This window comes from Glycine soja, chromosome 19, assembly GCF_004193775.1.
Source record: "Glycine soja cultivar W05 chromosome 19, ASM419377v2, whole genome shotgun sequence".
Taxonomy (NCBI): domain Eukaryota; kingdom Viridiplantae; phylum Streptophyta; class Magnoliopsida; order Fabales; family Fabaceae; genus Glycine; species Glycine soja.
Genome location: NC_041020.1, coordinates 48,694,014 through 48,717,214, shown reverse-complemented (window position 1 = coordinate 48,717,214; position 23,201 = coordinate 48,694,014). Strand labels below are relative to the sequence as shown.

The following is a 23,201-nucleotide window of genomic DNA, read 5'->3' as shown; positions in this document are numbered from 1 at the left end:
ATTTTCCATTTTATATTTTAAAATATACTTTTTAGGAATTAAATAAATTAGCTCACTTTACCGATGGACAAAAAAGAGTATTTTACATATTTGAGAGACTTAAAAACATCTTCAAAGACTAAAAAAATAACTCACATTTGAGAGACTAAACATATTTAAGCCCATTAAATAAAAAGCAATCTTCTCGACAATATTGCATTCCTTAAATGTGGGACAATTTTGCTTGACTGTTGTTCTTCCAAAATACAAAATGACATCAAAACAATAATAGCGCAGAAAGAATTTAACATTCAAATGAAAACACCTTGCTAATGTACTATTCAAACTAAACATAAAACAAATGAAGAAACACTTTAATTGAGAAGACAAGAAACAATACAAGTAAAAGAGATTAGTGATTTGAATCCAATAAGACTGACTTAAAAGGTTATCGAATATTTGCAGGGAAAAACATTGCAATATAATATAATAATCCATTGTCGAAAAATAATTTGATTTCCAATCCATTCTAATTTCCACGCTTAAAAGTAGGTAAAAGTCGAGAGGGAAAACGGAACATGCAGAACTTTCAACAATCTTCTTTAACAATGATGCTTAAATGCACTCAACTAAAATTGTTAAAAAGTTCAAGAAATACAATAGAAGTTCTGATATTACTTAAGCAAAATTTCAAAATGCCACAATTCTGTCTGGCATGGAAATTAAAATAAAGAAACTCCAGACATATACCACAAGAAGTTTAAAGCCTTCTACCCCTTCTACCACTCTTTCTACGAGTGCTATCCGAAGGAATGGGAGTCACATCCTCTGCAAAATCAAGAAACATTAATAAGTACTTCACAGTACATGCCATTCAAATGAAATCAATAAGAAAACAAAACTGCAATACAAAGGGGGAAAAAAACACTGACTCTTCAGAATAAACAAGGAAATAAATGCCTCAAACCAATATGCTACACACTTGAAAATATGCAGACAACACAAAAAAACATGACAAGGGGCAAATAAAGTGAAGGCAAATACCTATACGACCAATTTTCATTCCTGAACGAGCAAGGGCACGAAGAGCTGATTGAGCACCAGGACCCGGAGTTTTTGTCTTGTTCCCACCCGTGGCACGGAGCTTGATATGAAGAGCAGTAATGCCAAGTTCCTGATCCACAATAATTTGAAACAGTGCATTAAGCTTGACAGCTTCACAGAAAATTACATCCCATACTACAGTGATTTCATAGAGCATTACCAGAACAAAATCACTGAAACAGCTAAACAGAACAATTGACCAGTGATATTGGCTAACAAACAGGATGATCAAATCAGAATTCTATCAAATTCATAAAGAAGAAAGCAGCATATGTTAATAACAAAAATAACTATGTTAAAGAGAAATGGCAACTGACCTTGCATCTGGCAGCAACATCCTGAGCTGCAAGCATAGCAGCATAAGGAGATGATTCATCTCTGTCAGCCTTAACCTTCATTCCACCTGAAGTTAGAAAGCAAATACATAAGGAAACCACACAAGTTTCCTATATATCTACTAAAAAGGAAAAGACAACCAAAATTTTATCTAACGGTAATGTTAGCTTGGTGATAAGCAAATGGATCCCAAGTTCTGTGAATAGAAAAAATCAAACCACTAAGATAAAGCAAAACAAAATTTTACAAAAGGGAAAGATCAATCACTAAGCTCGCTCCATCATGGGGTATGGGGATACCTAAGTGCCAACATAAGGATCTCACAAAGAGAATATTAATTATAGATTACAGAAAAACTAACAGGGGACACTGAACAGGGGATAAGAAAAAAGGAGCATAACAAATTTTAATAAAAACATGTGAAAATTAATAAAAACTGGAAAAATGATAACATCTCTTTGGTTCTTGTAATGTGAAAATAAAGCAAAACAAATTTTTTACAACCAGGCAGGCCCAATCACAAAGCTCCATTCATCATGGGATATGGGTATACCTAAGTGCAACACAAGGATCTTATAAAGAGTATACAAATATTAACTCTAGCCCAATAAAATCCACTGAAAATGGATACGGGGTATTAGGTTATCAATATTATAACATGTGAAAATTACTAAAAACTTTAAAAAATGATAGCAGCTAAATAACAACCAACATTTAATTTTTGGCATGATAGCAAATAATTTCTGTAATGTGAAGAGAAGCAGTCATATACCAGTGATGCGGACAAGCGTTTCCCTCCCAGACAGATCAGTGACATGCTGCAATCATAAAAATCAACCACGAAATTTCAGCAATTGATAATTGAAAGTGAGAAATCAAAGAAATGCAAATACTCACAATGAAGGTATCATTAAAGGAGGCAAATATGCGAGCGACGCCAAAGACATGTTCGCCATCTCTAACAGCTGGGCCAAGAGTCACGTTTTCCTCCTTTGGCTCTCTGACCTTTCTCCTCGACTGCGCAACAACAATAAAACCATATCAGGATTGCGCTATTGCATTCCCAAACATACAAATGAGTCGGAAAATCTAGGGTTCGTGTTAAAATGGAGAAGTCTATTACGCTACTTACCATGGTTGCAATGCGATTAAAGGATTCGGAGATTGGATGAACCTTCTGCGTCGTTCAAAGCTGCTGCTGCAAACTGAAGAACTTCGGCATCGTTTATTTCGTTTTTATATCTAAGTGGGACTAGGGTTTTGCAGAGTGAAGAAATGGAATTTGCAAGGTTACCCCTCAACTTTTTTAATTTACTGAACTTATTGTCTGAACTAGGTGTTCGAGAATTAAATTGAAAAAGAAAAAACATTTCATTCAATTATTTTGATTTTATTAGTTATCATTCATTTAGTTTATAATTTTAATTGGATCTGATGTGATTTATAGCGTTTTTAATCTTATTTTTATATTTTAAGAAAATATTAACTCAAAGTTAAGATATATGATAATTATAATAAAAAATAACTTAAAATATAATTTCTTTTGTATTTCATTATATAACTAATAATAACATATTTATGCATTTTAAGTTAAATAATTAATACGAAAATATATAATTTAATATATCTTTTATAAAAATTGGTATAAGTTATATGATAATTTTATAAATACATAAGAAATTAAAATAAAATATGAGTAATATCACAAATGAATATATTATAAATATGAGTTATATGTATTGAAGTTGGACTTGGATCGAATTGATTTTTAAAATTAAATCTGAAATTCAATCTAATATAGTAAAAAAAAAAGAATTTAAGGATCTATTTGGTTGAAAGAGAGAAGAAATAGAAAAAAAAATTATATGAACTCCAATGTGGGTCCTACACTCTAGTTTAATTTGAAAATTTATATTATATTTTTTATGTTTTCTATTTCATTTTGTAAACTAAAGTTGTATTTAATTCTATTTTTAACTCTATAAATTGTTATAAAAATATTGGAATTGAATTCTATAAATTTTTTGTTTTTTATTTAATTCTATAAATTTGTATCTCATAGTATTTCTAGTCTTTAAAACTAAAAAAAAAAGACTCAAATACATATTTGAAATGTTTTAAAATTTCATTAAGTCCTTGAATTTTTTTTTCTCATATTAAGTTGTGGACTAGAGATCAAAATAAGAAAAATGGGTTAATTTTAAGACTTATTTAAGTTTTCCTTTCTTTCAAAAAAAAAAAGTTTTCCTTAATTTCAGAACTGCAATGACGAGGAATAAATCGATCATTTACTTTATTCAATAAATATTTACACCACATATTTAACATGTGATGACATTTTTTTTTTATAAAAAATGGTTAAGCACCTGATTTAATTAGTGAGAAAGTGTTGAGAGGTTGCTGAACTTGGTAGAAATGCATTTTATTTTGTTGAAATTAGTATTAGTATATGATCGGAGTGATACACAAGAGAATTAAATAAAAATAATTAAAAGTATAAAATATATAACGTGAAATGATGAGCATCCATATCCCTCGCAATCTCATGCACTGTCCCACCCTCCCTCTTTTGGTTTTAAATAACTCTGCGCAGTGCATTGAGTAGTTGGCACAAAAAGCATTCATTCATGGACACCGAAGGCAGTGAATTTTCAACTCCTCTGCTTTCCACAGACAATGGTGGCGTTGACTTCCAGGGAATAGGCAGAGTGAAGCTTCTCCAATGTCACCTACTCTTATCCTTAACACCCTTACTGCTGTTTTTGGTGGTGGTTTTGCGGTAAGTTTATTATCTTTACACATTTTGGTTCATTATGTTCATCATTGTGCTGTCACATAACAATAACAATTCATGTTGCAGATGGGATATTCATCCCCTGCTCAAACTGGAATCATGCATGATCTCCATCTCTCTCTCGCCCAGGTTTCAACCTCCAATTACAACTTACAACTTTTTTTTTAACCTCTCTTAAAATGTCTCACATTGGTAACAATAGTAGAACATTACTGGGAATACTCCTTATAAAACTTAGATGCAGTTAATTAAGTATTTTATGTGTTCTTTTCTAATTAGAATTGTAAATTTATTTCGATAATTTGCATAATAAATGTTTATGTTAAATCTCAGACATAGTCTTCTCAGATGAAACTCAAATTCTGATTAGAAAATAGAACCAAAGAAACACCTAGGAAACTGCATTAAGTTTTCTCCTAACTTTTACACCTTATTTATAGTTATTTGACAATGTTCACATCCTTATAATTAAGTTAAACTCTTTGCACTTTTGTAGTACTCAACTTTTGGTTCAATATTGACCATTGGCAATGATTGGCGCCATTGTAAGCGGTAAAATAGCAGATTATGCAGGTCGTCGAGTTGTAAGTCAAAGCCAGGCTACACTTAATTCTAATTTCAATGTTTCTGTTGTTCACCTTTGGTTATTTTGCATTCTGACGTGCAGGCAATGGGTTTCTCAGAGGTTTTCTGCATCTTGGGATCACTTATCATAGCATTCTCAAAGGTTTGCCATTAATTTCTTCCCAGATTTCTCTAGCTTGAATTGCAGGCATGTCAAGGAATTAACTATATAGTAATCCATTTGAACAAGCCTTCAAGCAAAATTACTATAGAGTTAATTTTGGGGTTAATTTCCTTAAATTTAGTCTTTTTTTTTGTAACCATGTTATTGGTACGAAGTATCTACTAGTTTTGCTGATGATTAATCTCCGTCGAAAAACTTGGTTGACCACCTTTAGTGGAGTTCTTTCCTCCTAATCATGTTTTTTTCATCCACGAGACTCAAACCTGAGACCATACTTAAGGGGATTGATTCCAGTATGACTTTGACCAATGAGTTGTTGGTTAAATTCAGTCTTTGATATCAAACATTTGGTGTTTGAAGGATGCTAGGTGGCTTTGCATTGGAAGATTGTTGATAGGATGCGGCATTAGCCTGATATCGTATGTGGTAATTGCTTTGACGTTTAATGTTATGACTGCAGTTCAAATTAATGTTATTCAGCCAATCAAGAAATACAAATTAATAGTCCCCTTTGCATATTAGGTTCCAGTCTATATAGCAGAAATAGCACCCAAGAATCTTCGAGGAGCATTTACTGAAGTTCATCAGGTAAAGCAATATATATTATATTATGATATTCTTGATATCATTTTAGGGTATCATGTTCATGCCACTTATGTTTTATACGTGTCACCTGAAGGCTTATTTTAAATGTCTATTTGGTATTGTTTTGACAGTTCATGGGTTGTTGTGGGTTTGTCATTAACTTACCTTATTGGAGCATTTTTGAATTGGAGGATTTTGGCTTTGATTGGTAACATTATTCTTTTTGTTGCTCTTCTCACAAAACAAATTTTAAAAGGGTTCCAACTTCCATGTAACTCACATCATTTTTGTCTTTATCTCAGGAACTATCCCGTGTCTTTTGCAGCTTCTGACTCTTCCCTTTATCCCTGATTCACCCAGGTGGCTGGTAAGTGAGTTGTTCATAGCTTCTGGAATTTTGTTGTTTGGGCACTACATGCATTTTGGACACAGATCATTAGATAAACATAGCACAAGTGATAAATGTAATCTTCTGCAGACTAAGGTTGGTCGCTTGAAAGAGAGTGATGTTTATCAAGAGGAAAGCATGCTGATGTTTATCAAGAGGAAAGCATGCTGATGTTTATCAAGAGGCCACTGAAATCAAAGTATATAACAAGTTTATGTTCATTAGAATGTTACACATGGGCTATTGAATCTTATGATCCTACTAGGACTCAAAAAGGAAGAAACCAAAGAATTTAATATCTATCATTTTTTACACGGTAACTTCATAACTCAGGATTATACAGAAGCCCTTCAGCAACAAACAGAAGCTAGCATTGTTGGCTTATTTCAATCGCAGTATTTAAAGACACTTCTGTGAGCATTCTAAGTTAACCCCATTCATGCCGCCTTTGTCAACCTTTTGCAGGCTCTCATGGTAATTAGTTACTTGGTTAGGTAGGAGTAGGCTTGGTGATTCTGCAATAATTTGGAGGGGTTAGTGGCTTTCTTTTCTATAGGAATTCTATATTTATCTCCGCAGGTATGTGAACTGTGAAGGTCCTTTTCTGAGCTTCTGTTGTAAAACACATTAAAAAAAACAAATGTGAGAATATTTTATTTGTATCAGATTCACAACAAAGCAAAAATTCTTCTCTATGACAGGGTTTTCAGATAGTATTGGAACGATAGCAATGGTTGCTGTTAAGGTTCTTAATTCTGTTTACACAATTTCATCATTCCTATTTACATAAGATGAATTTGATGCCACTTTTTGTGAGTGTAGCCTTCATTCCCGAGTCTTCTCTTCACACTCAGTCCCATTATTTGTGTTTATACTTTACAGATCCCATTGACAACTTTAGGAGTGCTTTTGATGGATAAATGTGGAAGGCGGCCACTTTTACTGGTAAAATGGTTGAGGGTATATATGGGATCTTTCTTGCTAGGCTTGGCAGGAATTCCGTGGGTTATAATGTCTGAGGTAGCTTTGTCCAACTATGATTGAAATCATGTAATAAAAATTGAAATATAATAATCATCAGCACGATGAATGATTATATTTTATTTTTCAGATATTTCCCATTAATGTGAAGGGCTCTGCTGGAAGCTTAGTAACCTTGGTTAACTGGTCGTGCTCTTGGATTGTTTCATATGCTTTTAACTTTCTCATGAGTTGGAGTTCAGAAGGTAAGCATACTCTTTAATCCCTGGTTACTTCTCTAAATTCCAAAAGAAGGCTAAAAATCTGGAAGGTAAAAAAAAGAAATCCAAATTTAAAGAAAGTTTATATAAAATAGGGATGAAAAATAGAAAAGGGGTCCTTATTTTTACATGGTATGAAATTGATTATTACGTTTTGTTGGGTCAGGAACTTTCTTCATATTTTCTAGCATATGTGGCCTCATTGTTCTTTTCGTTGCAAAACTAGTACCAGAGACCAAGAGCCGTACACTAGAGGAAATTCAAGCCTCTTTGAATTCTTCGTATCAAGAGATAAATTTGGAATTCCCCTTCAACAGAATTCCATACCCATACACAGTTATCTTCGCTTCCGCAAGTCAGAAGGAAAACACTACATTTATTATTGTATTTTTTTTTTCAACTTGTCTATCATCTTAACTTTACATTTCTTATTTATAATAAAATTCTACAATCTTGTTGAATATGATTTCTCAATCATTATTAATTTCATTGAAACGACAAACGTTCAAGTGCTTCTAGAATTTATATTAAGATATGAAATGACTTCCCTTTGCAGATTTAAGCGTATAAAAAAAGAGATTAGTCATTACTTTTCCTTTCGGATACCTGGGTTAAAAAAAAAATAGTAGAAATATAATTAAAAAATGTTTTAAATAATGTGGGAAAAAAATACCATTGGGAATAAATAAAGCAAGGTACGTGATGGGTTGAAAAAAATAGTCGCACACAAAAATATCACAAGTTTGTACTTCATCTGTTAATCATTCATCACATGCAAGAAAACGTATGGATATTGCTAACTTACTCCAATGTGTCTTGTTGACTTATCTCCAACGAAAAACATTCTATCAAGTATTCCAATTCTTTCCAAGCCACGAAGCAACATGTAAAACTTTCAACAATCTCTGACAATAATGCCTAAATACTCAACTAAATTCTGTTCAAAACCTCAAGAAATACAAAAGAAGTTCTGATTGAAGAAAATTTCAAAATGGCACAAATCTGTTTGTTTGACATGGAAATTAAAATATGGCAACTCCAGTCATATACCATAAGAAGCTTAAAGCCTTCTACCCCTTCTACCACTCTTTCTCCGTGTGCTATCGGAAGGAATGGGGGTCACATCCTCTGGAAAATCAAGAAACAATAATTAACATTTAGCAATAAATGCCAAATAGATGAAATCAATCAGAAAACAAAACGGGGGATATACAATGAATAAAGAAAGAAAAAACAACCATTGGGAGTAAACAAGGTAGATAAACAACACACTAATGTGAAAAAAGGACGTATGTAAACACACAATAAAAGGACAATAACAAGGCATTTGAGTAACAGGCAAAAAAAAATTGAATTATGGTTTTCTTAAAAAGGCAGATACCTATGCGACCAATTTTCATTCCTGAACGAGCAAGGGCTCGAAGAGCTGATTGAGCACCAGGACCTGGTGTTTTTGTCTTGTTTCCACCTGTGGCACGGAGCTTGATATGAAGAGCAGTTATGCCCAGTTCCTGCTCCACAATAATTTGAAACAGTGCATTAAGCTTGACAGCTTCACAGAAAATAACATCCCATACTACAGTGATTTCACAGAGCATGACCAGAACAAAATCACTGAAAAAGCTAAACAGAACAATGGATACTGGCTAACAAACAGGATAATGAAATCGGAATTTTATCAAATTCATAAAGAAAGATGCATATGGCAATAACAAAACTTAACATGGTTAACAGAAAAAATAGCTGTCAAAGAGAAGACCACTGACCTTGCATCTAGCAGCAACATCCTGCGCAGCAAGCATAGCAGCATATGGAGATGATTCATCTCTGTCAGCTTTAACCTTCATCCCGCCTGAAATTAGAAAACAAAAGGAATAAGTAAATCACAGCAGTTTTCCTATATACACTAAAAAGGAAAAGACTCGACCAAAATTTATTTAATGAAGAATGTTAGCTTGGTGATACACAAAATGGATCCCATGTTGTGTGTATATATAAAGCAAAACAAAATTTTAAAAAATGTAGGCCCAATCAGTAAGCTCCCTCCATGGGATACCTACAAGGAAGATATAAATTAAAAAGAAGCCAATACAATAAAATACATGGAAGTTAGATATTGGCAATTTCAATATCAATATCAAATATCTTATAACGTGAGAATTTACTAAAAACTGGAAGAAGAAAGCCATAGTAGCAGCTAAAAAATAATCAGCATTTTCTTTTGGAATACTAGCAAATAACTACAGTAATGTGAAGAGAAGCAATCATACCAGTGATGCGGACAAGTGTTTCCCTCCCAGACAGATCAGTGACATGCTGAAATCATAAAAATCAAACACGAAACTTCAGTAATTGATAATTGAAACTGAGAAATTAAAGAGATAAAAATAATTACAATGAAGGTGTCATTGAAGGAGGCAAAGATGCGAGCGACTCCAAAAACATGTTCACCATCTCTAACAGCTGGGCCCAGAGTCACGTTTTCCTCCTTTGGCTCTCTAACCTTTCTCCTCGACTGCACAACAACAAAACAAACTCCCTATCAGAATTACCCTCTTGCGTTCTCAAACACGCACCACTGAATCAGAAAATTATAGGGCTCGAGTGAAAAGGGAAAAGTCTATGAGATTGATTTTACGATCTACGTACCATGGTTGCAATCCGGTGAAGGCCTTCGGAGATTGGATGAACCTTCGGCGTTTAAAGGTGCTGCTGCAGAGTGAGGAATGGCGGCACCGTTTTGTTTAGTTTTTATATCTAGGTGGGATTAGGGTTTTGCAGAGTGGTGAACTGAAATTTGCAAAATTACCCCTAAGCCTTTTTTATTTACTGAAATATATATGTTCAACGACCCCTCGCGACTTCTTTTTTTTAGTACTTTTTTTTTATGTTTTTTTTTTCTCCTTCTTCTCATCTTCAAGTTATAGTATTAGAGTTGGGCTTGGGCTCACTAGTCACTAGGCACGGACTTGATCTCTAAAGTTTTTAGTAAAAAGATATTTTTAAACAAATATAATATATTTGAATTTTCGAAAAAACAATTTATTTATATTGTGAAACAATGTTATTTTTAAATATTAATAATGTGAAATGTATTTAGACTTATCATATTAAAATAGTCATTGATATGACACAAACAACGCCACGGCTACCTTAGTGTCAATGAGGCATCCACCAATGGTTACTTTATAAAATTTAATCAAATCACACACTAAGTTGAAGATTATCTCTTTTGATTCTTACAAAAAAATAATTATTTTTTAAATTATTTTGCATACAGAATTCCATGCATAAAAATAATTATTCAGAATATGGGCGTGCTTCGAATACGCAGGTCTGAAGGGAAATAACAATCAGCAAGTAACAGTATTTATTGTATTGTATGTTTTTTTTTTTTACAACATTATTTTTATTTGTCTCTCAGCTTATCTTTACATTTCTGTTTTACTTCTCATCCTATTTCGATTATTGTAACAAAGATTGTACAAATCTTATTGAATATGATTACTCAATCACTATTCATTTCATTGAAATTATAACTATAAACGTTTTAATTATTTTTAGATTTTTTTAATGTATATGAAATGTATTGTATTAACTATTTATAACAGTATAACACCATGCATGGTGTAAATGATAAATGATAAATAACCTTGTTTTAAGTATGTGGCTAGGAGTTCCATTCCAGATTTAAGTGTATGAAAAAATGTGTTAGGAGATATTAGTCCTTGGTTCTCCCTTTCGGATACCTGAGGTCACAGAAAAATTATACAATAGTAGAAATAGAATTAAAGTAATATGTTTTAATACCATTATGAAAAATGTTCCAAAAAAATGCAATGTTACATGTTGGGTTGAAAATACATAGCCGCACACGAAAACATCCTAAGTTAGCACTTGATCATTCATCACATGCAAGAAAACGTAAGAAACTGCCAAGTGCCTGGTTAGACCGCGATGTCGTTGTCCACCTTTCATGATGCCACTGCCACAGGTTGGAGCTCTTGGCCTTTTGTGCAAGCTTAGTTGTGATGACAAATCCTAAACAAAATTTATGCCAATCGTTTCAGATTACACAAAAACCATCTCACGGTACCTACAATGAATCCAACTTCAAAACAGCAAGCGCAGTATCTCAAGTCAATAAGACACATGACTTGTCTCCAACACTGTCGTCCTCACTTGTCATTTTTGGACAACACAAGGCACTACTCTTTGTAGATCCATTAACTCTGTCACACACAACCATAAAAATCTGTGTAGCTCCTGGTTCTACTTGTGGGTAATCATGGACGGTACCAAAAGCACAGAATCAAGTGAATTTTCAAGTCCTCTGCTTCCCGCAGAAGCACAAGGGTATCGTTGCAACAATGGTGTTGACTGTGAAAGAAACTTGGTCGGTACCAGCTATTCTTATTCTTACCACCCTTGTTGCTGTCTCTGGTTCTTACGTTTTCGGGTCTGCTGTACGTTCCTATTCACATGTTTTGCTTTGGCTATTTTATCATAGAAGTACTAGCAACACCTAACACACTTTCTATTATTAATTAAGGACTCTTTTAATAAGAAGTGAGAGATCCACAAAATTTTGTGATTTGCAGTAAATTTCAACTAATAATAAAGAGTGTGTTCCTAGCATTTCTGTTAATCAGGATTCTGAATTACTATTGTCACTGACTGATTTTTGCAGGTGGGATATTCATCTCCTGCTCAGACTGGAATCATGGATGATCTAAATCTTGGTGTGGCCAAGGTTTGAACTTTGAATCACTACCTTTGTCATGTATTTAACATTGAACTAATGAGAGAAGCATTTGAGGCTTTTCTATTGGCCTTATTTTATGCAGTATTCACTTTTTGGATCAATACTGACAATTGGAGCAATGATTGGAGCCATTATAAGTGGTAGAATAGCGGATTATGCAGGTCGACGAACTGTACGTTTATCCAATTTTGTGCGTTTTGAAATGAAAGTTTCCTGTCTTATTATTTCAATCTTTGGTTATGTTGCATTCTGGAATGCAGGCTATGGGCTTCTCTGAAGTATTCTGCATATTGGGATGGCTTGTCATAGCATTCTCAAAGGTTTACAACTTCTTTGACTTTGTCCCATGTTTCTCTAAGTTGCTTACATGCTAGTTGCATATAATCCTATTGACTTATGATTCCAAGCAATTTTTTTTTAAATTAATCAATTAACTTGATGAATATCAACTGAATGAAGTTTAGTAGTTGATATTTGACACTTGGTGCTTGTTTGAATTGAAGGTTGGTTGGTGGCTTTATATTGGAAGATTGTTGGTGGGATATGGGATGGGCCTTCTATCCTATGTGGTAATTGTTGTGATTCTTAGCTTCTTATGATTGCAGTTCCAAAGATATTCAGTCACTCGAAACAAATACAAATGGGTAGTTGTCTTCTCTTTAATTCCATAATAGGTACCCGTTTATATAGCTGAAATAACACCCAAGAATCTTCGAGGGGGATTCACCACAGTTCATCAGGTAAAGCAATGATGTGTTCTCTGAGTATCGTTTTATTCTCATTGCATGTACCACTTATGTTGATTTACATATTTCACGAATAGGTTTATTTTAAATCCCTATTTGGAGTTTAATTTGAAAGTTAATGATTTGTTGCGGCGTATCATTAACTTATCTTATTGGAGCATTCTTGAATTGGCGGATTTTGGCTCTAATAGTCAATGTTCTTCTTTCAGTTATTCTCCTAACAAAATGAAATTAAAAGAAAGTTGGACGTAAGCACTTTTTTTTTTTTTTATCTCAGGAATTATTCCATGTCTTGTGCAACTTTTGGGTCTATTCTTCATTCCTGAGTCTCCTAGGTGGCTGGTGAGTTGTCCATGGCTGCTGTAGGTTTATTGTTTGGGATATTTGTGTTGGTCTGTTGGATAAAATTCACACAAACAACTGAGATTTTTCATCACTTTTGTCAAATAATTGGAATTATGGTCACTGGGAAAGGAATGAATCTGTATTACAGTGCCTTAGAGGAAAGAATGCCGATATTTCTCAAGAGGCCACTGAAATTGGAGTATATATATAGTGTTTGTTCATTAGAAGGTTAACTTGTGGGTTACATCTTAGGTAGGAAGCAAAGGAAGGGGGGAGAGGGAGGAAGCTGATATATTATTGTGTTATACTTTTTTTAGGATTTTACAGAAGCCCTTCAGAAGGAAACAGAAGCTAGCATTATTGGCTTATTTCAATTGCAGTATTTGAAGTCACTTACTGTGAGCTTTCTAAGATATCCCCTTTCATGCTGCCTATCATATCCTTTGGCAGATTCTTATGGTATTTAATTACTTTGTTAGGTAGGAGTTGGTCTGATGATACTACAACAGTTTGGAGGGGTTAATGACATTGCTTTTTGTGCAAGTTCTATATTCATCTCTGCTGGTACATGCAGATTTTTTTAATGCTTCTAAGTTCTAACATATGACGCATAAGGAAGATGACTACAAGAATGTTAAATTTATAAAACGATTGTCTTAGAGGCAAAAAATTCTTATCCATCACAGGGTTTTCGGGAAGTATTGGAATGATAGCAATGGTTGCTGTTCAGGTTTTACATTCTCTTCATACTAATTTATTTGTTTCTGTCTTCTTGATGTTGTACAAAATGAGATAGATGCCACTTTCTTGGTGAGTCTTGTCTTCACTTCTATTCAGTCATTTCTGTCTTTATAGATCCCAATGACAGCTTTGGGAGTACTTTTGATGGATAAATCTGGGAGACGACCACTTCTGCTGGTAAAAAGGTTAAGCTTTTGTTTCTTCTGTCTTGTGCTGGTCAGTAAAATTTGAATCCGAAATGTTCACTTTATGCAGTTCTCTGCGTCGGGAAAATGGATGCTTCCTTGCAGCCCTATCATTCACCTTACAGGTTCTTTGCATAACAAAATCTGCTCTACTTTGTTGTTTTTTTCACATTAGTTATTTCTAAATAACCAATTCATTGAGCTTGCCTTATGTAGGACCTACATAAATGGAAGGAAGGAAGTTCCATTCTCACGCTTGTTGGTGTATTGGTAACGATTTTGCAATGGCAATGCTTATCCAATAATGCACCATTATTTGAATCCTGGACTGAAGTGTGCAATCTCATGCCTTTAATTGGATTAAAACAAAACATAAATTCAAATTCATTACTTGGTCGTATGACTTTGAAAGAGGGATGATAAATTATTACCTCTTTTCTGCACCAATTGCCTAGTTAATAATAAGATCACAGAAGATCAAGTAATTCTAGAATAGACAAGGAACTTCTTAAATTCTTGCTAGAACATTTACTTTTATGAGATAGATTTGGTTTTCGGATTTGCATGTTCCTGTAAAGTTAAAAGGTTTATGATAATATTTTATTGCATTCAAACCAATTTACATAGCACTTAAGATAAGGATAAAATTTATATCTAGTTCTTTAGTTATTTGCTGTCAAATACTCGAATCAAATAATGGCATTTATTTTTTAATTATCATTATATTTCTAATGAAGAATATTTATAATATTGAATTATGCACATATCACGGTTTGATTTGAGAACTAATTTCACCAGTTAATTTTTGTAATGATCAGGCATATACAGGATCATTCTTGCTTGGCATGGGGGGAATCCCCTTGGTTATAATGTCTGAGGTAGTTTCTGAACATATGTATGAAATAAAAATTGGATAATAAGAAGTCCTCGGTTTGACTGAATTATCCTTTTTTTTTTTGCCCCCAGATTTTTCCCATTAATGTGAAGGGCTCGGCTGGAAGTCTTGTGAATTTGGCTAGCTGGTTGTGTTCTTGGATTGTATCATACGCTTTTAACTTCCTCATGAGTTGGAGTTCAGCGGGTAGGTTCACATTTACTCTCAATTCCTTGTGAGAATACTTACTCCTCCCTCAAAAAAGAAAGCAAAAAGGTTTAAAAAAATTGAACAAAACAAAAAATTCATATTATGTTTGGCCAGGAACTTTCTTCATATTCTCCATCATATGTGGCTTCACCATTCTATTCGTGGCAAAACTAGTACCAGAGACAAGGGAGAACTCTAGAAGAAGTTCAAGCATATATCTCTGAATCCATATTCAACAAAGACATGAATTTGGCATGACCCAGTAGCAAAATTGCATGCATAATTAATCCAGAAACAATTTCCTAAGTGCCAGATTATAGATTATGAATTAAATTAAAGATTTTATGAAACAAGCTTGATCACGTTTATGATGCAAAGAATTTGTGTTTGGTTGAACCTGTGCTCCTAGATTTGATCATTATGGTCCCTCTCCCTCATTCAAGAGCATTTCAATATCAGTTCCATGATGTACTTAAAACTTGCTACTACAAATAAATTAAATTGGAAGGGGAAGTTTGAACAATTCATATTGATTAAAAACTAAATTGCCAAAAATAAAAAAATTGCTTGAGAGGGATGAATTTTGTCACGAGAGGAATACATGTGTTCAATGCGCTAGTTGGCACTTCCTTTACAAGTTACAAGACAGTAGTCACGTGAAGAAGTACATCCTTTTTTAAAGCTTTCCATGATTCCTCTCAAAACCATTCTTTATAGTATTCACGACATGCAGATCTTAATTCCAGCACAATCCCAATAAAAGGCATTGCAGAATAATTATAAAGGCAAAATTATAATTTAATCATTTAAGTCATTGTCATGTCATTTTCTGTTATATACATCGGATGAACATATCATGTTATATCATTTATGAAGGACTCGGCTAATTGTGATTAGTGAACAACTTTATAAACATTGCCTCATAAACTATTTTGTTTTTTAAAAAAGAACTGGGCTGGAAAATGGAAATGATTGTAATGCATAAAGACTATAAATTTAATCAAAATTTAATTTAATAAATATATAAAACACTATTCTCGTAGCATATTTTTGGGTAGCAATAATATAACTTTTCCGTTCCCCGTGCAAAAGTAAAACTAATCAATTAGAATTACCTCCTAGTTTATCGATTCCGCTGAAGTGGGAGAAAGAAAAACGTGTGCAAACTCCCAAGGCCTCTCTGTGTGACTGTGTCTTGGAAGAGGAAAGCTTAACCGAAGTGTACCTCATCCACTAATTTCTAAAATTAAACTGTGGTCAACTTTGGAAATCAGTTCCCCCCTATTTTTGTTAAGGATGGTCAAAGAGTGACACGAGAATATCCAAAATAAAAAAAATTCCATTTTCATTTTTGTTTTAACGCCTGGTCAAATTTCTGAGACAGCTAGATCTCTTGCATCTTCGCCTAAAACGTGTAGATAATCAAAATAGGGAAAAAATCCCCACTAAAACCAACGTTTATCTATTTCATAACAAGTGGTCAACGCATAATTAATATGATGATCCTGAAATTGTAGTGTATTGAGTCATGCCACCGTAGATAAGAAAGAGAAACAGATAAAAGGCTATTTGAGCGGGGTCCAGCGTGGGACCCGGCACCGTTTGCTCCATGAGGGAGTCCAGCTCATAGTCTCAAAGCCTTCGTTTTTGTTTCGTTGGCACTCTCACACTTGCACCCCAATACCCATACCTTCCCTTTTATTAATACCTTCCTCTTCTTCTTCTCTTCTTTCCATTCACACAACATAGAATATTATTATTATTATTATTATGTCATGACAAACCCAACAACCATCTTCTCCTTAGTCCTCCCCGCCATGATCAAATTGTTCAAGAGGAACACAAACACTGACACGTGTCATCACCACCGTTACCGCCACCCCGTTTTGGGCCTGGGCCTGGCCACAAGGGAGGCCCACAGGCCTCCTAATGTTCTGGAATCCGCTATGTTGAGGCCCACGGCTCCTCCACCGAGCGAGAAGAGAGTAATTATTGGATCCGTGGACGACGTCGTTACGGGGCTGGCGTCTTGCACCGAGAGTCTAGGGTTTGAAAGCTCCGACGAAATTCACAACAACAACGATAATTGCTGCGACGAGAAAGAGAATTGCGACGATGAGATTTGGCGGAGGAGGACCATGAAGGCGGAGGGGAGAGGGAAGGTGCGGTCGTTTCCGCCGCCGCTGTCGTCCTTGAACCGAAACGGTAAACCGAGTTTTTATCTCCGGCCTGTGAGGAAAGACGGGAGGTTAGAGTTGACAGAAGTGAGAATACAGCGATCGGAGATTCTGCATGCTTCGAGGCATAACGGACGCTTGACATTGCGCCTGGTGCCAGATCTAGAAGAGGAAGAAGAAGAAGAAGAAGAAGAAGAGAGGGTTGAGGAGTGGAGGCTGCGTGGTGTGGGAGGGAGTGAAGGGTTAAGGAGGTGTCACGAAATGGTGAAGCAACATCACCATCATAATGTTCATGGAAACCTGCGAATGTGTGGAATCAGCATTGTGTGAGGGAGGGACACGTGGCGGGCAGGTTTTGAACGGAAAGGGACATGCATGAATGATTTCAACGTTGGAAAATTGTTCCTTCTCTGACGTTGGTGTTTGTCTGTGTCGTACTACGTGTGAAACTAATGTGAACTGTTGCGCTGCCAAATGCTAATTTTGGCATAACATAAACAAAGGTTGGATGCTGAACTGCACCCACCGTGCATGCGGTGTTGTTTCCTTGCGGGAAAACGACAATAAACTCATGTAATTATTTAACTGCGTTTTTGTTTTCTTAAGCAGTATGTGTGAATAGAGAGAGAGAGAGAGGGAGGATGTCCGGATGTGAAGAATCGAGACATTTGTATTTACCAAATTTTGAAGTTTTATTTTATGTTATAGATCAAGAACATATATATACTACGTGCATTTTAATTTATTAAATTTTTAAGATTATTGAAACAAGCTAAAGTTCTCTTGATACTTGTGTTATTAAAATCGTGGTTTTCCCCTTTTGACCTATTTTCTTCATGTTCAAAAACACTCTCTCCATTTGCAAATCTTTCTTCCTTTTCACAAATCATTTCTCCTTCATTTGCAACTGCTATCTTGGGATGACGACGCATGTGAACTTAAGGGTGTCCTCTTCTCTAATTTGCAAACTCACAATCTTTACCTCTCGATCCTCTAAGTCTAATCTACATTTTCTCATAATCTTACTCTCAGTCTCTACAATTTGAATTGATTATTTATTTTTTCATCTCCGATTTAGATTGTTCTTTGATTTTCACTAATTTGCATTGTTCACTCACAATTGTATGTTGGACTGTTCTCTATTTTACGAGTTGAAGAAAAATGGATTCAATTGGAGGAAGTGGAACTGAAGGTGCAATGAGTGGAGCAAATGGACCGCTGCCTAAAATTCACAAAAATGATTCATGTGGCATGGAAACACCGTGTTTCAGTTGTCGGGTATACAAGAAAAATTAAATGCAAATACTGTGAGAGGATGTTCACAAGAAAAGGGTTTATTATATTGTTTGAAGCAAAATTTGGCCGGAACAACCAAAGATGTCGGAGCTTGCGGCTTGTCCCTAAAGATGTTCAAAAAGAAATGTTGGATATTGTTTCATCTTTGCATGAAAAGCTCATAAAAAAAAATCAAATGAGTATAAAGGATCTTTGTGTAGTCATTTTGACAAAAAAGCAAAAAAGAATTACTGATCTATTACTCAAACTGGGCTTACGTCACAATGCATGAAGTGCAAAAATTAAAAAAAGAACCTTTGTGGTTTTTAAGCAAAACCGTCGACAGCAGGGTTCGAACCTGCGCGGGCGAAGCCCAACAGATTTCAAGTCTGTCTCCTTAACCACTCGGACATATCGACTTTGTCATTTAATTTGCATTCTGTCATTAATCAAAGTTAAAAATTAGTTTAGTCCAATGTATGCCTTCAGCCTTGCCATTGAAAATCTGAATCCTGCTATTGACAGCTGTTCATTGTCTTCATATAGTTAGTGGCATAAATTTACAAAAAGTAAGTAATTGCTTTTGTTTTTTTACGTCAAGTAAGTAATTGTTTTATATGATCTCTTTCTTGTTCACGGTTCTATAATTAAGTATGCTTTTCCTTTTTTTTATAGTAAGAGTTCATTTTAGAAAGTAAAAATAAATAATTATAATTAATAATTGAGATATTACCAGAAAAGTAATAGTTGATATTTAAACATAAATATACTTTACAAAATTAATAATTGATATATATATAATCATAATTTTAATTATTAATTTTTTATTAATGATTTTTTTTAGTAGTATTAGCTTGTGCAAGCATTGCTTATGAATTTTTCTTTGTATTTAAGGGTGATTATCTCTTGAAAGTTTGATATGAGAGATATAGGTAGAGGTATCTGGGTATGATTGTCAAAAGTGAGTTTTCTTGAGCATAAAATGTTTGTAATTGTATTTTCAAATACACTAGGGTGTGTGATTTTAGGAATTAAATAGTTAACAGTGTTTACAGACTTCGTCTTGAAGTTTGGTTACCAAGGTGAATTTTCTATAATGTAAAAGACTTGTTGTTCTATAGATATTTTGATAAAATGGAGAATTTTGAATGCGATTTGAAGAATAGATATATTTCTATACTTATTGAGTAGGAGTGTGAATCAAAGAAAGATAATAGTAAGAAATTTATAACATGTAAAGATAATATTAAGGAATTTATAACATGTAAAAGATAATATTAAGGAATTTATAATATTCACGCACCTTATAATAATCTTTACATTTTATTTTAATTTAAACTTTTTTCTTTTATTTTTATCATTTTTATTTTCATCCTCTAAATCAAACAAGACATTAAAATTTGGATTTCTCTTTTTTTTTTTTATAGAAATTACTTTTCACTATTAAGCTTAGCAGTGCAAAAATGTTTTTCTTTAAATAAAAAAACTCAATTCAAACCCCTCTTGTATTATTAGTTTCCCCAACGAGGTTTTATTAAGGTTAGCTAATATATGTAAATGCAAAAAAGAAAATAATAAAAATTATTTTGATTGTATATAAAAAAAGAAATCTCAAATTTAGACTTGGATTTTCTTTCTGGCTACATACACTGCGTTCTTACATAGTTGCCGACAGATATTAAATAAAATAAATTATACTAATTATCTTAACAGTTTTGTGAAATTACATAAATTTTCCTTATTTTATGTATTCTTATACTAACTCTCTTTAATTTCTGAAAATATATATGGCATTTCTTATATATTATCCCCCTTAATTATTTGATAACCATTATACTGTGTTTTTCTATAAGAAATGTTAAAAAAAGTATATGAAGTTCGTGTAATTTCACAAAATTTCAAATAGTGTAATTTACACATTTAAATATGAAGTAATTATATCCATTTGATTTGATGTGCTTGCAATTGAAGTTGTGGTATGGAAATTTAATAGTAAATAGATAAGTAAATCTTTATTTTACCTGTTCAAATTGTAAACGGTCTATGTATAGTCCCTAATCGTACAAAACTGTCAAAAAGATTTTTTTTTTTAATCTTCTTACTTTTGTTAAAATTATTTCACTATGAATAATATCAAGTTAAAATGATATTTTGCAAAATTTTCAATTGCAAAGTTAACAATTAAAATGTTCGATCCTCAACAAGAACTATTGAAAGGATTTACTTTTAAAAATATTTTTATAGAAAATGTTGAAATTTATAAACATTTAAAAATCGCAACCAAAAAATAAAATATGACCCACGCAATTCCTCCATTTAAGGTGAGCTACAATTACCATATTGGCAGTAGTTCATGGAAAATTTTACTTTCCCATAGCATTCTTTTATTCACCATTTGAGTCCTTGAAGTGCCTCTTAATAATTGTCTCCATGGTTGAACGTCTGGAATTCTAATTGGTGTTACACTAAGGGAAAACCTCATTTTAAATGTACCATTACCGAAATTAGCAGAAACCTTGTTATTTATGATATTAACCTCAATTTCCACTGGGAAAATATTGCAAAAATTATCTTCAAATATTACTGTTTTACCCAGAACTTGAAAATTGCCACGAAGTACTATTTGTATAATTTCGAAAGTGATAGCTGCAGAACTAAAAATCTTAATTTTGACAAAATATGTTTAAACTGTATAATTCATAAAAAAAAATAAAAAGCAAGCGCTATTAGAATTACAATTTACAAGATAGAGGAAGGCAAATTAGCGTCCGGGCGGATCCACTTATGCCATCTTTGCAAGGTGTAATGACTAATGGCATTTGGTCATTTACATTAGCTTTAGGATGAAAAGTGGCGTTATAACAGTTAATGTTGAACACGTTAGGATACAATCTTTGAGGGATATTCCACCAACAAAAATTCGACGGTTAATATCAATCCATTATCTTCTTCACGCGCCAATAAACCACCAGCACAGCTCGCATCTTCTCTGCCTTCATAACCCATCACAACAATCATCAAACCCGTAATTAATAATAATCACAGTCTGTGGCGTCAATAAGCCGCCACAAATATTAATCCTTTCAAAAATACTTTATTCATGTATTTTTTTTTATGATTTTTAATCTAAAAAAAATATAATAATATAAAATCAATATCAAGTTATTACTTAAGGGACGTTGAAGTTAAAGGACGTTGATCATTGTTGAAAAATTTAGAGACTAAAACCATAATTCACAAAAATTTAAGGATGAAAAACATAATTTACTTTCAATTAAAAAATATGTACTCTTCAACGGCTATTTTTTACTTTTTTACTTCATTGTATTAATTATTATTTTGTTGTTTGTTATTTAACATTTATTATTATATACACCAAAAAATATTTATTATCTAAATATAATATATTGGATGCTTTATTTTATTTGAGTCTTTTAAATAGATGATGGGCCACATTATGCGCAATTGCTACATTTGCTAAACTTGATTGTTATTGGAAATTATTATTACTACTACCAATAGTGTCATTGACACTACCAACTTTTGTGATTTTTTTTTTTGTCCGCTCACCAAATCCTTACACCCTCTCCCCTTCCTTTTAGACTCCTTAGTCCCCCAATCGCACTATCTTGTTGTTCAACCCCACCCTCTTCCACCATCGCGCACGACCCTATTCTCCATTACATCGACTTAAAGGTTGTAGATCTGGCTCCCTTTGTGATTCTGTTGATTAGATCTATGCCTCGTGGCCCTCATGGCCAATGTTTGTGTTTGTTTATTTGAATTGCCACCAAGGTTGATGTATGTTGTCCTGCATTGGCCTTTGTGTGTGTGTGTGTGTGTGTGATAATATGAGACGAGGGAGAATGAGCATATAGGGTAATGGGAGGAGGAACGAGGAGAGGAAGGATTCAAAGAGGGAGAGGGACGAATGGAAATACGATTTCATTGATAAAATTACAAATGGAATCGTATTTTCGTTGCACACATGGTGATGCAACAAAAACATGATTTTGTTGTACAATCTACAACAAAATCGTATTTTCATTTTTTTTCACCCTCTATTTGTGCAAGAGAAATATGATTTCATTGTACAAGTGTGCAAAGAAATCATGTTTCAGTCAAGAATGGTAATTTTGGAATAACATGAAAAGACACCCACGTGTGTAAAGCCATTAGCAATTTCGGTAGTGGCAATAACAACTCCCTTAATTGTTTGGGTTGAAATAGGTATGGGCCATATTAATAGAAATAAAGGATGAGCCATTTTAGGTTGGATATATGGCATTTATATTGTGCGCCTCTCATTTAGCATCCTACACCTCCCAAAAAACTCCAATGGACAAAAATACCTTTTTACTAGGCACCCATATTCTAGAACGACTGTCCTGGAATAAGATACTTTTCTGCAATAGCTATTCCTAGAAAATAGTTTTTTCGTATTCTAGAGTACCTATTCCGAAGTAAGTTTCCGAAGAGCTTGTTCTATTTCGAAATATGAAGAGCTATATTCCAAAATAGCTATTCCGAAAGAGTATCCTATTTCAGAATATTCATTCCAAAATAGGATACATTTTCATAATAACTATTCACGAATATAGTTTTTCCTATTCCAGAACAACTATCTTAGAATGTAGGTTTTCATTTTTCAAAAATAGTTGTTTTGGAATAGGTAAGACCCTCTTTTTCTTCTTCAAACTCGAACTTG

The 23,201-nt window shown here is 33.6% G+C and overlaps 3 protein-coding genes, 1 non-coding gene and 2 pseudogenes across 4 annotated transcripts; 3 read left to right on the top strand and 3 right to left on the bottom strand.

Moving 5' to 3' along the window:
- Positions 1 to 558: 558 nt before the first annotated feature.
- Positions 559 to 2,700, bottom strand: LOC114397944 (40S ribosomal protein S14). The gene is made up of 6 exons (XM_028360023.1): positions 2,552 to 2,700; positions 2,317 to 2,436; positions 2,192 to 2,237; positions 1,401 to 1,486; positions 1,024 to 1,153; positions 559 to 807 (listed from the first exon to the last, which is right to left on the bottom strand). Exons 1-6 carry the CDS (start codon positions 2,552 to 2,554, stop codon positions 740 to 742), a joined length of 453 nt encoding a protein of 150 aa, XP_028215824.1. The 5' UTR covers positions 2,555 to 2,700; the 3' UTR covers positions 559 to 739.
- Positions 2,701 to 4,029: 1,329 nt separating this feature from the next.
- On the top strand, positions 4,030 to 7,636 carry LOC114397945 (annotated as a pseudogene).
- Positions 7,637 to 7,908: 272 nt separating this feature from the next.
- Positions 7,909 to 9,986, bottom strand: LOC114397943 (40S ribosomal protein S14). The gene is made up of 6 exons (XM_028360021.1): positions 9,825 to 9,986; positions 9,571 to 9,690; positions 9,446 to 9,491; positions 8,942 to 9,027; positions 8,557 to 8,686; positions 7,909 to 8,303 (listed from the first exon to the last, which is right to left on the bottom strand). Exons 1-6 carry the CDS (start codon positions 9,825 to 9,827, stop codon positions 8,236 to 8,238), a joined length of 453 nt encoding a protein of 150 aa, XP_028215822.1. The 5' UTR covers positions 9,828 to 9,986; the 3' UTR covers positions 7,909 to 8,235.
- A 1,104-nt stretch (positions 9,987 to 11,090) lies between these two features.
- On the top strand, positions 11,091 to 15,564 carry LOC114399280 (annotated as a pseudogene).
- A 611-nt stretch (positions 15,565 to 16,175) lies between these two features.
- Positions 16,176 to 18,769, top strand: LOC114399279 (protein FANTASTIC FOUR 1-like). The gene has a single exon (XM_028361434.1). The coding sequence runs from the start codon at positions 16,817 to 16,819 to the stop codon at positions 17,546 to 17,548; it is 732 nt and encodes a 243-aa protein (XP_028217235.1). The 5' UTR covers positions 16,176 to 16,816; the 3' UTR covers positions 17,549 to 18,769.
- Positions 18,770 to 18,830: 61 nt separating this feature from the next.
- On the bottom strand, positions 18,831 to 18,912 carry TRNAS-UGA. Its single transcript has one exon. It is a non-coding gene; the product is annotated as a tRNA-Ser (tRNA).
- Between the last annotated feature and the right edge of the window lie 4,289 nt (positions 18,913 to 23,201).

Coding starts and splice junctions, on each gene's coding strand:
- LOC114397944 (XM_028360023.1), bottom strand. Junction 2,238..2,316: donor CCTTTAATGATACCTTCATT/GTGAGTATTTGC, acceptor TTATGATTGCAG/CATGTCACTGATCTGTCTGG. Junction 808..1,023: donor AATGAAAATTGGTCGTATAG/GTATTTGCCTTC, acceptor TTGATTTTGCAG/AGGATGTGACTCCCATTCCT.
- LOC114397943 (XM_028360021.1), bottom strand. Junction 9,492..9,570: donor CCTTCAATGACACCTTCATT/GTAATTATTTTT, acceptor TTATGATTTCAG/CATGTCACTGATCTGTCTGG. Junction 9,028..9,445: donor AACACTTGTCCGCATCACTG/GTATGATTGCTT, acceptor TTCTAATTTCAG/GCGGGATGAAGGTTAAAGCT.
- LOC114399279 (XM_028361434.1), top strand. CDS start 16,817: ATGACAAACCCAACAACCATCTTCTCCTTAGTCCTCCCCGCCATGATC.